Source organism: Balaenoptera acutorostrata, chromosome 15 (assembly GCF_949987535.1).
Source record: "Balaenoptera acutorostrata chromosome 15, mBalAcu1.1, whole genome shotgun sequence".
Lineage (NCBI taxonomy): Eukaryota > Metazoa > Chordata > Mammalia > Artiodactyla > Balaenopteridae > Balaenoptera > Balaenoptera acutorostrata.
In genome coordinates, this window is record NC_080078.1 from 57,556,087 (window position 1) to 57,569,232 (window position 13,146).

Consider the following 13,146-nt stretch of genomic DNA (forward strand, 5'->3'; position numbering starts at 1 on the left):
ATTATTCACTTTGGCCCTCCAAATACTTACGCTTTTAATGATTAAAGCCTTCTCAGTGGGTTATTTTTGAGAAATTATGATTGGCAGATAATGAATAGTTTATTTTTAAATAATTAGAAATATGGTCAAAAGGGCTGAATGAAAATAGTCCTAGAAATTTTTATGTTAATGATTAACTTTGAGTAATGTTTTTGAGTCTTTGTATATGTCATTTGTTTTAATAGTTTTGTGAATGACAGGGTTTCAAGATGTTGATTTTTATCTTTCCATTTTTAATGCAAAGTTGATCCTCTAGATATTGAAGGATACTGGCATTTGCTAAGGTATTAATAAATATTATGATTTCAACCACTGTCATTTGTTATGATTATTTCCTGCTGTTGGTAAATTACAGATGCAGAAGAAAACCTCTGTGAAGGAAAACTGAGAGCTGGTACTTCACACTTGTGAGGAAGAAAACATCTGAAGAATGAGTTGAAACCCTGTGACAAAGGAAAGTGGCCTATTGACCGTAAGGTGTTGAATTTCAATCCAAAGAGTGATTGTTACCAGGCCTCACAGTTTATAACCTGAGTTGGTGTTGAGGGCGGGGATGGGCATAAAGTAGGTAATTTAGTTTGTTAAGTCTCATCTTAATCAAGAAAATCCTCTATTTCAAAATCCAGGACAGAAAAAAGCTTCCAGAATTCAAGGACTGTTTTCCTCTGCTGCAGAAGTGACTTTGCCAGATACTTGTGGAAAAAAATGAAAAGGCAGCAGAGAACAGCTGGCGTGTGACTGGGAGTAAGGCTGAGGCAGGATCAGAAGTGGGTGTGTTAAACATTGGCCACCACAGGCGGTGAATGCGCCACTTTGCTCACATTAACCCCCAAAATGAAGCTGCCAACATGGGGTGCACAATGGTGAAACACAACTGCAAACTTCACGGAAGATGCTCCTTTTAGCTCTTGTTTAATATTAGTCAGATATTAAACACATAAACTTTTAATACAACAAAGCAAGTACATGCAAAGTTACAAACATAGAAAATATAAAGCACATGCGTATTTCAAATACCACTCTGTATTCTTATACAAAACTATTCAGTGCACATTGTAAGCCTAAGGACCACACAAAAGGGTTTCCTTTAAGTGTTATTAAGTATTAGTACCTTACAAAAACAGGTAATGCATTAGATAGTTCAGATGTTAACCGCTCTAACCCAAATTTCTAAGTTTGTCATATGCAATATATATATATGTATATATATATATAAATTATTTTTTTTTTACATAGGATACCCACAAAGTGCAAGCCAGTAATAACAGTGCAGAATAGTAATGTACATCTGCTAGGTGACAATATTGAACAACCCAGGGAATAATTTTACCTTACTTAAATAATGGTAACAGAATTTCTTTTTCCACTTTGAATGGATCATATTCCTACCATCTCTAACCTATTTTTTTTTTTTGGAATGCCTCCCTATTCTTTGATTCAAAAGCCAATTCCAGAAACTAAGGACCTAATTCTATTTTTTGACAATTATGAGATAGCAGTAAAGAAATGAAAGCATTTCTTTTCTTTGTACACTAATTGTTTTCTTCATAACATAATCCTCTATATTTGCTGTTACACTCTTACCAGTCCAACACCAGCACTGGCCCAGGAAGGATTCAATCAAATGAATACCGTGTTTTTAATAGCTGCAGTTTCCTCTATGTTAAAATCTCCTGGCTTCATCCAAACAATGTTAAAATCATTCTGCTTTCCAGGTAAACAAACAAAAGAGATTTGCTCTCAGTGTCCAGAAGGTAGTTTAATTAAGGTAACTTAATTATCTATAGTTTATATTACTAAAGAAAAGAATACCACATGAAGGTGCTTTAAACATCCAAAATGGGAGGTTGTCTTCGAGGGCACCTCTCCCATATGTTGGAAATTTTTAGTCTCAGAAGCCTTTCATATTATGTTAGTTATGTTCATTCCCTGTGAAAATGTCCTCTGCCCAGAAGTCTAGTGTTGCACAAATATCCATTCCTGATGCAACAGCTGCTGTGTAACCCGTACTGCAAAATGCAAAACATCCTTACAGTTCTCTGCAGACACAGGACACATGCTTTCCACCGGGTTGAGCCTGGGCCCGCAAGATAAGGATTTCTAGTTTTGTTTTTTGAATGAATATTATGTGGCCTTCTTCCAGATTTGGCAGAAATGCTGTCTGAACAGGGAAATGCAGTCAGATTTTCTTAAAACAAATGAGGAAATTGCTATAAAATCACTGCTAAGATGGGGCATTAGTGTACTGAGCTCTAGCTGGAGAAGGAGCTGGAGGTATTTAGGCAAAGGTATTTGAAGACTGCTTTGAGAATTGTTTTAGCCTCAATCTGTTGCACTAGACAAAAAATAAGCCTAGATCAACCAATGATTATTTGCTGTTACACTTTTACCAGCTCAGCACTAGCATTGGCCTATGAAGGATTCAGTCAAATGGGGCTTGAATAAATAGCATCTCAGATCTACTCTCCATTTCCCAGTGCTGTAAGGGCCAAGGGTATTAACCTACAGGTGACGAACAGAGAAGCAAGAATGAGACACCACCACTAAAGGGCTGCAGGTAGATATCCCCTCCCCCAACCTGGTGAAGATTAAGATGATGAAAACAGGAAGGCCTTCCTCATCCCACTATGAGGAAAATGAGGAAAGAGATGAGGAGGATCACAGGAGGGGAGGAGAAGAGGTTCACACTTGCTCCTCTTTGGTAATAAGCCTGGTATTCTCTCTGGTACTGGGTGATGCACATTTGCTCCACCACACGCTCCATCATCTTGATGTCCGTCTCAGTGAAGTTCTCCCCCTTAGTGGTGGTGGTAGTGACCGTGTGCTGCTTGACTGTGATGTTGACGCAGTCATGCACAAAGCTGTTCTGGCTGTTATACTGATCCACTGGCCTGTAGTATACCTGGCTGGGGTAACGGTACATGTTTTCACGATAGTAACGGTCCTCATAGTCACTGCCAAAATGTATAAGGGGCCTGCTCATGGCACTCCCCAGCATGTAGCCGCCAAGGCCCCCTACCACCGCCCCAGCTGCAGCAGCTCCTGCCACATGCTTCATGTTGGTTTTCGGCTTACTGGGCTTCCACTGATTGTGGGTGCCACCACCTTGACCCCAGCCTCCACCACCATGGGGCTGACCCCAGCCACCACCGTGGGGCTGACCCCAGCCACCACCGTGGGGTTGGCCCCAGCCACCACCGTGGGGCTGACCCCAGCCTCCCCCTCCCTGGGGTGGATAGCGGTTGCCTCCAGGACTGCCCTGTCCTGGGTATCGGCTCCCCCCAGTGTTCCATCCTCCTCCAGGCTTTGGTCGCTTCTTGCAGAGGCCCATGTCACTGCACGTGGCCACAAAGAGAACCAGGATCCAATTGGCTATGTGGCTTTTCACCATGATGACTTATCTGCAAAATAAAGAGGGTGTCAGTGTTGTGTGTTTATGTTGAAAACACTTAACGTCTGCATAGCAGTGGCAACAGCTATAAATGTTCTTGGTCATAAATGTTCTTCACATTCCATGTCTGTTTTACAACACTTACAGCAAAAGTAATTGTAGGTAAAGGGTTAACACAGCTCTTTCTCCTTCTCTCAGGACAAATTTGACCTTAAGATAATTTCTGGCTCTGTTTACTAGAAACTTGATAAAGGTGGAATGCCAGCAACATTGCTTATGATAAAAATAACCTGTGGTTGATACATTGTATCTAAACTGGAAGAAACTATAAACACCTGGTAGGTTTGCCATAGCTTTGAGCTTCTCTGAAGTAGTGATTTGGGCTGTTATGAGGGATATGAGCTCCTGGAACCTCCTGAGACCCTGGCATGGCCCCTATGGAAGTGATTCTAATGTCCAGTTAGGAACACCCCCAGGTAGGTGCTGAAATCATTAAATCACTTTCTAAATAGCTGGCTCATGTCCTCTTTCCTCCAGCAGGAATGTAAGCAGGAAATGTCTCTTTTGTTTGCTGCTGTCTCCTCAGGGCCTGGCACAGAGCGTATACACAATAGATACCTGTTAAGTGAAGGAATTAATATCCTCTGAACATATAAATGCCAACAAGAATTTCCTCAAAGAAATTCTCAATACAATAAATTTTTGGAAACAGGAAATGTGCAAGATTCTGCAAGCCCACCTATAAATTCATTTTTCTCTCTATAGACAAACAAATGGGGCTGTTCAAAATGGGGTAAGGAAGGTTGTGTTCACAAGATTTGCAGTCACTCACTCACTGAATGAGTCTTAGTTCAGCATTTAATGGTTTGTGAGTGACTTATTTTCTCCTAATTTTTGGTAGAAACGACACATATCTTATATGAAAGGGCTAGCACAGCTTAGGAATAAACAAAGTATCCTGCATGATAACTTATGAACCTTTGCAGAATGTACATTCATCAATTAAAAACCTCCTTTCCGATTGAAGATCTCATTTACCCTGGGTGCTTGGTTCCAAGGGCAGAGATTAAAGACATATAGTAGAATGATCATTAAACAGTTTCTACTGTACCCCATGTCAAACCATACGCACAAAATACCATGTGCCACAAAACCAAAAATGGCATACGTTGTAATGTTGATAGTAGTCTTATCCCCAGCACTGGGACATCTTCAAATAAAAATGGCATCTAATATTATAAAATTATTTTTCATAACCTTCAGAACTAAAGACTAAATTGGATAATATTCAGAGGAAGAATGATTAAACAAATAAATGAATTAACATCCTGTTTATGTTTCTACTATCATTATTGAAATGTCTTGGTGTAAATAAAAATATATTTGAAAGTTATAAGCCCAGTTAAACTGCTCAGAATATGCCAATTAGGATTTTTGGAGGCTCTTTTGTGTAAGGTCAGAGGTACAGGGTCCTGGGATATGTTGACTGGCCTCAATCTCCCATCCACATCTCCTGGCACTCCATCTTCTGCAGGTCTGCTTACCTGATCTATTCTCCATTTGCTAATGGGGCTCAGCTCTTAGCTTCCATGCTGCTCACAATTCTGCTCAAACACCTCAGGGAATTGAACAAGGGGATTATCACCTTCTGGAAAGCTTGGTGTTTGACATGGAAGATGAAAGACTGGAAGAATCGAGGTGGCACCCAGATTTCTGGGTTGGGCAATTGTGTGGACAGAACACGGAAGGTGGAGCAAGTCTGGAGGGAGACAAATGTGGTGTGTGGCTTTGGCAATGCCATTGTCAAACTACAATGCCATTATCAAGCTACAATGCCATTATCAAGCTGCCTCCTGGGACAAGAGATACCAGTAGGCGGTTAGCTTGGTGAGTCTGGAGCTGAAGAATGACCATGGACTGGAGATACAGGCAATAGGGCATAAGGGCCATGGGCATATGTTGCTGATCAGTACTTTAAAACTGAATATTAAAGTTGGATGATCATAAACTATATTAAGACAAGATCATTTTAAAATCAGTTGAGAACAACAATAGCAACATTTAATTATAAAAAGCATAAAAAATAACAACTACATTTTGAAGCAGAGAATCATTTCTAAGGATAAGGACTCAAAACTTAATGAGACCTTGGAGAATCTCTTTCTGTTTGTGATAAAATAAGGAAGATCTTATATTATTTAATCCAAACTTCTCACTCTACAAATTAGGCCACCAAGATTCAGAAAAGTCAAGTGACATATCTGTGATTACAGTGTTAATTAGTGAAATTGCTAGTAATAGAGACTAGGTTTCTGAATGTCTGGCTGTGCTATGACACTTCATATAAGATGCTCTCAGAGAACGGTCAGGTTGTGGCCTAACACTCTGGCATATTTCAAGATATTAAGTATTTGACAACAGTCAGTACCTATTTATCACTAAGAAAAATACTCTTAGTAGACAAGGAATAGGAGGTAACTTCCTTAACTTAATAAAGATTATATAACTAAAACAGCAAACACAATAAGTAAGTTTTGAATGTAGTCCCTTTAAGATCAGAAACAAGACAAGGATGTCCACTGCCACAGGACTGGAAGTCCTTCCAATGCCATATGCAAAGACAAAGAAGTAACTGGTGCAAGAACTCCAAGGAAAGAGCTCCAGCTGACATTATGTGGAATTAATGTGATCATAAACATAGAAAATTCAACAGACTCAACAGAGGTAACACGAGACAACTAGAGTTCAGCAAGGCTGTGGGATACAAGATTGGCCTACAAAAATCAGCAGCATTTCTCTACACCAGCAATAATCAACTAGAAAAAAATTAATAAGATAGTAATAATTTCAACCCAAACTATAAAGTATCTAGGATTGACTTAAGACTGGGGAAAAAAAAAATGAACATTAGTAAAGAACAAAGAAGATGATCTGTAAACATGGAAAGGTCTTGGTGGGAACAACTTAGTACTATAAAGATGTCAATTACCCCCAAATGAACTTATAATAAAATGACAATCAAAATTCCACCTGGATTTTTTGAGGAATTCAATAAACCCACAAGGGGTAAGAAATGTCCACGGGTAGCAAACTCAACCTTAAAAAAGAAGAGAAAAGAGGAGAGAATCTACTGTCATCAGACATTAAATCCTATTACAAAGCCATAGTAATAAATGTAATAAATATGGTAACAGTCTAGAAACGGACCTACAGATCAACGGAAGCAGAATAGCAAGTTCAGATATAAACCCATGTATATATTCTTTAGTATGAACCTGATAAATGATAAATCGGACACCACAAATCAATGGAGAAAGAAAGGTTTGTTTAGCAGATGCTTCTGGGAAACTGGAGGAAAATAAAACTAGGACCCTAACACCACAGGCAAAAGCAGACCCTAGAGACCTAACTGTGAAAGGTAGAAGTTTTATGAATTAAAAATCTTTGTGGGATGGATTGCCTTTCTATTAAATTATAAAAACAGATGTTAGAATCAATGCATTAAACAAATATTTATGGAACACCTAGTACGTGCCAGTTTTTAAATAGAAAACCTGACGATAAACCATAGGAGAAATGGAGAAAAAAGTTACTGTACAATAGCCATTGATTAGCTTAACAAATACTTGTTGTCTTCTAAGGGTCTAGCATTGTGCTGTGGTTGAGGACACAGTGGTGAGTAAGATGTTTAGTTTGTGGGTTCAAGGACTAAAGAAGATAAGTGTCTGGAACCTGAAAGACAGTGGGAAGCCATTAAAGGGTCTTAGGAGAATAACATCACAGGATCTTTTTCCTTTTTTTAAACAAAGTTTGCCCTGACTGTTGTGTAAGGAGAAAATTTGGGGGGCAAGAAAAGAAATGGTGAGACCACTTATAAAACGATTGAAGGAAGATGGTGGTGTGGCCTGGGACTGTGCCAATGCAGTTGAGGAGCTGTGAAAAAATGGGATGTATTTTGCAGAAAGAACCAATTAAGCAGATAGAGTGGATGGAGGAGTGAGAGTTGATCAGGTTTGTGGCTTTCATAGCCAGGCAGATGGTGGTGATGCCATCTATTGAAATAGAGGAAACTGATGGAGGGCCATGCTTGTGAGAGAAAATAAAGTTTTAGTTTGGACATATTAACTTTGCTACATCTATGAGCCATTCAAGTGGGAGTATCAATTCAGGCAGTTGTTGTAAGAATCTGGAACTCAGTAGAGATAAACATTTGGGCAGCTTCACCTGAGAAGTGCTGTTAATAGCCAAGGGAATAAAGGATCGAGATTCAAACTCCAGTATTCTGAGTGAAGGGCTCACACTCTTAGCTATCCAACCTCCAGCAACATGGGTGCCAAAATCCAAAAGAAAATACCACCAAGCTGATTTTGATAGTTTAGTAAAAGAAGAATACACTGTGACCAATAAGGATTATTTAGGAATACAAGGATGGCTTAAAATCACGAAATCAATTAACCTATTAGTAGGTTAAGGAGAAAAAAACACAAAGATTCTCTGATGTTGAAAAGTTTTCAATTAAAATCTACATACATTCCTGATTTTTTAAGGTTAAGCTGTTGAAAAAACTTCCATAGAACTAGAAAGTAATCCCTTTCCATCATCAAGAACAGCTATCACAGACACACAGCCCACACCCTACCTTAACTGAAAGAGGAAAGGCATTCTCCTTAATATAATGAACAAGACAAGAATGCAAGCAATTGCTGCTATTTTAGACTGTTATGGAGGTTCTAGCCTGGTATGATTTTCTTTTTAAAAAAATTTATTTTATTTTTGGCTGCGTTGGGTCTTCGTTGCGGTGTGCGGGCTTCTCATTGTGGTAGCTTCTCTTGCTGCGGAGCACGGGCTCTAGGTGCGCGGGCTTCAGTAGCTGTGGCACACGGGCTTCAGTAGTTGTGGCTTGCAGGTTCTAGAGCTCAGGCTCAGTAGTTGTGGCACACGGGCTTAGTTGCTCCGCGGCATGTGGGAGCTTCCTGGACCAGGGGTTGAACCCGTGTCCCCTGCACTGGCAGGCAGATTCTTAACCACTGCGCCACCAGGGAAGTCCCAGGTATGATTTTCTATCTGGAAAATCCAGGAAAATCATCCAAAACTGTGTCCTAGAATAAATAAGTGAGCTTATTAAGGTGGCAGTTTTTGAAATCAACATATAGAAAAGAGTGAATACTCAAATCAGTTGTAATTATTTAGAAGATTTAGTGTGAAAAAAAAATCCCACTCAGAGTGACAACAAAATATTCAACATATCTAAGATTTAACCTAAAAATAAATAGACCTTTTAGGAAGAAAGCTGGAAGACTGGAAAAAAAGAGAAAGACAGACAATGTTTTTGGTTGGGAAAATCAAGACTGAAAGATACCAATTCACCTCCAAATAATCATAAAGTCAACGCAATTTCAGTCCTAATTTAAAGAGGATTTTAAAGAATATGATGAAATGATACTCAAAATTAAGAAGACTAAAGAAATTATTGAACAGGAAGAAAATCTAGGGTATACTTGGCCTGCCAGGTACCAGAATGCATTGCAAAACTAAAATAAATAAGATCATGTGGTATTAGTGCATGAGCAGAATGGCAGAGCGATGGAACTAGAGAGAAGGAACAAAAAAAGATCCATATATTATCCCATTCATCCTATTCCCATGGGGAATACATGGGCCTGAGAATCAGAGCCAGGAGGAACTTGTCCAGTGGTCATGTGCCAGGGGCCAAACTTCTGATACTTAAAACATGTTACACCCTTGACACTTAATTGGTGAAATTTGGAACTGGCACCAAATAGTCCCCCTACCCCCCACTGCCCTGGAAGAATTTCCTGTCTTTCCTGAGTTAAGTGGAACTCATGTGTCATATTTTTATCTTTTGAGGTCACTGCCCCTTAAAGAGCCTAATGCAAGCTACTCAAAATTTTACAAACCGCTCTGGGGTGGGGGTTTTTCACTGGCACTGAGGCCTAGCCCTGGACTGAATAGGGCAAAGGGCCTGAACCTGATCCATCCTCAGAATTATGTGAACAGCTTGAAAAAAAAGCAACATTGCTAGAGCCTACCCCATACCCCAGGAGAATATGGTTAGAAGAAAAAGGATGAACAAACAGAAAAAATTCTCCCAAATGTAAGAATTGCTACACATGCTATTCATTCAAGGATTATTTTGCTACAGCCATCACAGCTTTAGATACAGGCCTGTTTTGAATGTTTCACATGGAGCAGTTCACAGCTGATAAACTGGTTGCCTTGGAAGAGGAAATAAGATCCGAAAAGAGAGAATGGAATAGGTAAATTAAAACTACAGCTTAGAAAAACTGTCACCTCATAAAACTTTTTGTCAGTGTTAATTTGGTGCAAAAATGTTTGTAATGTTACTGCTTTTATTATACTTTTAAAATGGTTGCTTCCTTACATAACTCAGAATTATTTTAGAGAAAGCCCTTTCCCTGCAAAATCAAGATGATTTTACAAGAAAGGATGATATAATAGGTGTGGGTTACATATATAGATCCAAGTTGCCTCCAGAGCAAGGATTTGTGATCACAGCCTTTCGAGGCCCTTATCTTCTGTGACAGTTGGGAACTTTCAACCATCACAAGACCAAAGGGATTCCACAGGGTACGTACATCTGCTTTGGCTCAGCTAAGTTGGATTTGTGTCCCTGGGAAGACAGAATGCTTCGGCTTGGCTGAAACTGTTCAGTTTTCAAATATATTCAGGAGTCCCTAAAAAAAAAAAAAAAAAAAAAAACAGAAAAGAAAAAACTAGAATTGATAAATAAATCTAAGAACTGATTCTTTAAAAGAAAAACCCAATATATAAATTACTAAACCACTAATAAATCTACTCAAGGAAAAAAACAAGATAATATTTGAAAAAAAGAAATGAGGTCGGTTCAAAAAAGCAGCAGCAAACATGACATTGAGCTCTCCCTCTCCCACACTCAGAAAGCTGTGGGTACATTTCCTTAAAAAAATTAACTATGAACTATTTTAAAGATTATGTTATTTAGAAAAGCAATATATCAACAAAAAAAGAAAATTAAAATAACCTGTATTTCTATTAAAACTTCATTTTTATTCAGATTTTTTACATATACATTAATAAACTGCATCGGAGTAAGTAGATGCAGTTTACTAATCTGTACTTTGACTTGTCAGTTTTTTCCAATATATCACAGACAGGCTCCAAAATCATGACTTTTGATGGTTACACAATGTTCCTTTAAGTTAATGTGTCATGATTTCCTTAGCTGCTGCCCTACTGTTATACACTTAGGTTGCTTCTCCGTCAGGTCTAATTTTAGATCATTCTGAATGTGTGTGCATATGGCTTTTTTTTTTTTTCCTTTCCTGTTGTTTCTTCCATTGCAAGTAAATTCCCAGGAGTGGGGTTTCTGGGTCTTGGCTTAAATGCATCACCAGATTGCTTTTCACAAATTTCATACAGATTCACAATGTCCCCAGTGCAGTGTGACTAGGAAAAGAATAAAGGTATACATACCAAAGGTCAGTTTTACACAAACAGTTAATCTTGGCAAACTCCTTCAGTAGGTATAATTTCCTCTAGTTTATGAATGGACAAAAGGAGGATGAGGAAATTAGGTAACTGGTCCTAAGCTGTGAAATGATTAGTTGCAGAGCCATCTTTCTAACCCCAAAGCCCTGTCTCCTCCCAGGATAACTGAATATGCAAATTTCTAGGCAACCGTCCAGCAGTGGTTGCTGTTACTGTTGTTTTTGCTGATAGTTGCAAAATGATAATCCAGACTTACTTTAATTTGCATTTTATTCTATAAACGATTCATCATTTCACCGTTTATCTTTTATAATCTCGATATTTTCCTTTCACAAGTATGAAAAATTTGTGTCAGATAAAAACCATATACAAATCACATCCTAGCTCTGCTTTCTTTCCCTTTCTGGTTAGTTCTTTTTCATTGTAAGAGCTCCTCAGTGTTTGGGTAGGTAAAATTGTTCCTTTTCATTGGTGATTTTTTTTTTTTTCTTCTTCAAATCTGAGAGAGTTGTTGATTTTTCCAGAGGTCTGACATTTTTATTCAATTTTGTTCCTATTTTTTCTGATAATTTGATTTGTGAAAATCTTTAATTCTATTCTATCTGGATTTTTTTTGCAAGGAAAAGGGAAACACTTCAAATGCTCAGCATGCTGGGAACTGCTTATTAAACCGTGATTGCTCTAAGTACAGGAAAATAACTCGGCCATGAGATGAGGATAATCATGATCAGGGAGGTGAAACTGCATTGTGTTGTGTATGAATCTGGAGAAGAGGAAACTGAAAAACAGAAGGCAGTGGCTTTGAGATGGTGAGGGTGTATGTGATGGTGGTGGGCTTATGATTTCAAAAAATCTATTTGCTACTGCTGATACAAATAGAAAAGAGCAAAAACGAAAAAGGACTGCAAAAATGGACTTTTCCCCGTTGTTTAATAATCAAACGTGAAGGTGCCACCCATACTAGCGGAGGAATATGGTTCTCCGAGGGGCGCTGCCCGGCCCTGATCCCCGCTCTTGGAGTACCCCTGACGGCCGAGTTCTCTCCTTCCAGAGGGACAGTCGAGACAGCGAAAAACAAAGCCTGTGGGTCCACCACACCTGAGCTCGCAGGAGACACTCTGCCGCCGGGACCTGGGCGTCTCAGGCCCGGGAGTGAGGGCGGGGTCGCCCCAAGACTCCGCCCGCCGAGGCCGGAAGCCCAGCTCACGCCAGCCTGTGCCGGGCCCCGGGGGTGGCAGAGACCCGGCCGCGTGATGGCAGGCAGGGCACCCTCTAGGGAGGAGGTCGGCGGTGGCGGCTCCCAGACGCCCCGGGACTCCTCCCCGCCGAGGCCCTGACCCCGGGTGGGCGCCCGCGTCCCCTCTGGGCATCGGGAGGGCCCGGACCCGCGCCTCCCCCTGTTCCTCCTCGCTGAGCGCCCCAGCGGAGCCACTTTGCGGCCCTCGTTGGGTTCCCCGCGCCCATTCCCCGGACCTGTGGCCCCCTTGACGGCGCTACTCGCCCATCCCACTCCCGCCGTGGACGTGCGTGGGAGGGGGCCAGACTCGTCGACACTACCCACATCCCTCCAGAGGGGCCCCGGCCAGCCGCGGCCCCCTCCCCCATTCCGAGTAAATGCAGCTCGCCTAACCAGGAGGGCAAAACCAAGCCACGGCATCAGAAAACCAACGAGCACGCTGGGTAGGCCTGACTAGTTGCCCGCCCTCCGGAAGCCCCCCGCCCTCCTCACTGTCAAGGTCGGCCTCCCGCCCAGACCCGGCCGTGCGCCCTCGCGTCTCGGCCCCAAGGCAGCGGTTCTGACTGCCGGCCTCTGCGCCCACGGCCCCAGCTGGGAGGTTAAAGGGCGATGCGTCTGTTTACCTGCCTCTGCGGGAGAGAAGAAGCTCGCAGCTCGGCGGCTGTCAACGACTGGCGGCGAGGGCCGGCGTCAGCGCGGGGCAGAGGAGGAGATGCGGGGGCGGGGCGGGGCGGGGCGGGGCGGGGCGGGGAGGCGGCAGCCCGCGCCCAGGGTTTACACGTAGAGGCTTAGCCCTGCCAAGCAGGCCCGGGAATGTGAGTCCCTGGGAAAAATGAGTTGGGATTTGCTTAGACGCTTGCGTCAACTAATATCGCCTCCCCGGCTGGCTCGTCACTCCTTGAAGTTGCTTATTGACTATAAAAATCATCTTTAAAGGAAAATTCGGCCCAAAGCCCCAGCTCCATGTTAC

The 13,146-nt window shown here is 41.4% G+C and overlaps 1 protein-coding gene across 3 annotated transcripts; it reads right to left on the bottom strand.

Moving 5' to 3' along the window:
- Positions 1 to 934: 934 nt before the first annotated feature.
- PRNP (prion protein) lies at positions 935 to 12,909 on the bottom strand. Of its 3 annotated transcripts, none has more exons than XM_057529417.1 (3): positions 12,800 to 12,909; positions 10,048 to 10,146; positions 935 to 3,440 (listed from the first exon to the last, which is right to left on the bottom strand). In XM_057529417.1, exon 3 carries the CDS (start codon positions 3,428 to 3,430, stop codon positions 2,657 to 2,659), a length of 774 nt encoding a protein of 257 aa, XP_057385400.1. In that variant the 5' UTR covers positions 3,431 to 3,440; positions 10,048 to 10,146; positions 12,800 to 12,909; the 3' UTR covers positions 935 to 2,656. The 3 variants fall into 3 exon arrangements, with proteins under 3 accessions (XP_057385400.1, XP_057385401.1, XP_007191763.2); XM_057529418.1 differs by having other exon boundaries at positions 12,804 to 12,822; XM_007191701.2 differs by lacking the exon at positions 10,048 to 10,146 and having other exon boundaries at positions 12,800 to 12,889.
- Between the last annotated feature and the right edge of the window lie 237 nt (positions 12,910 to 13,146).

Excerpts from the sequence above, each read along its gene's own strand:
- PRNP (XM_057529417.1), bottom strand. The coding sequence starts at position 3,430 with ATGGTGAAAAGCCACATAGCCAATTGGATCCTGGTTCTCTTTGTGGCC.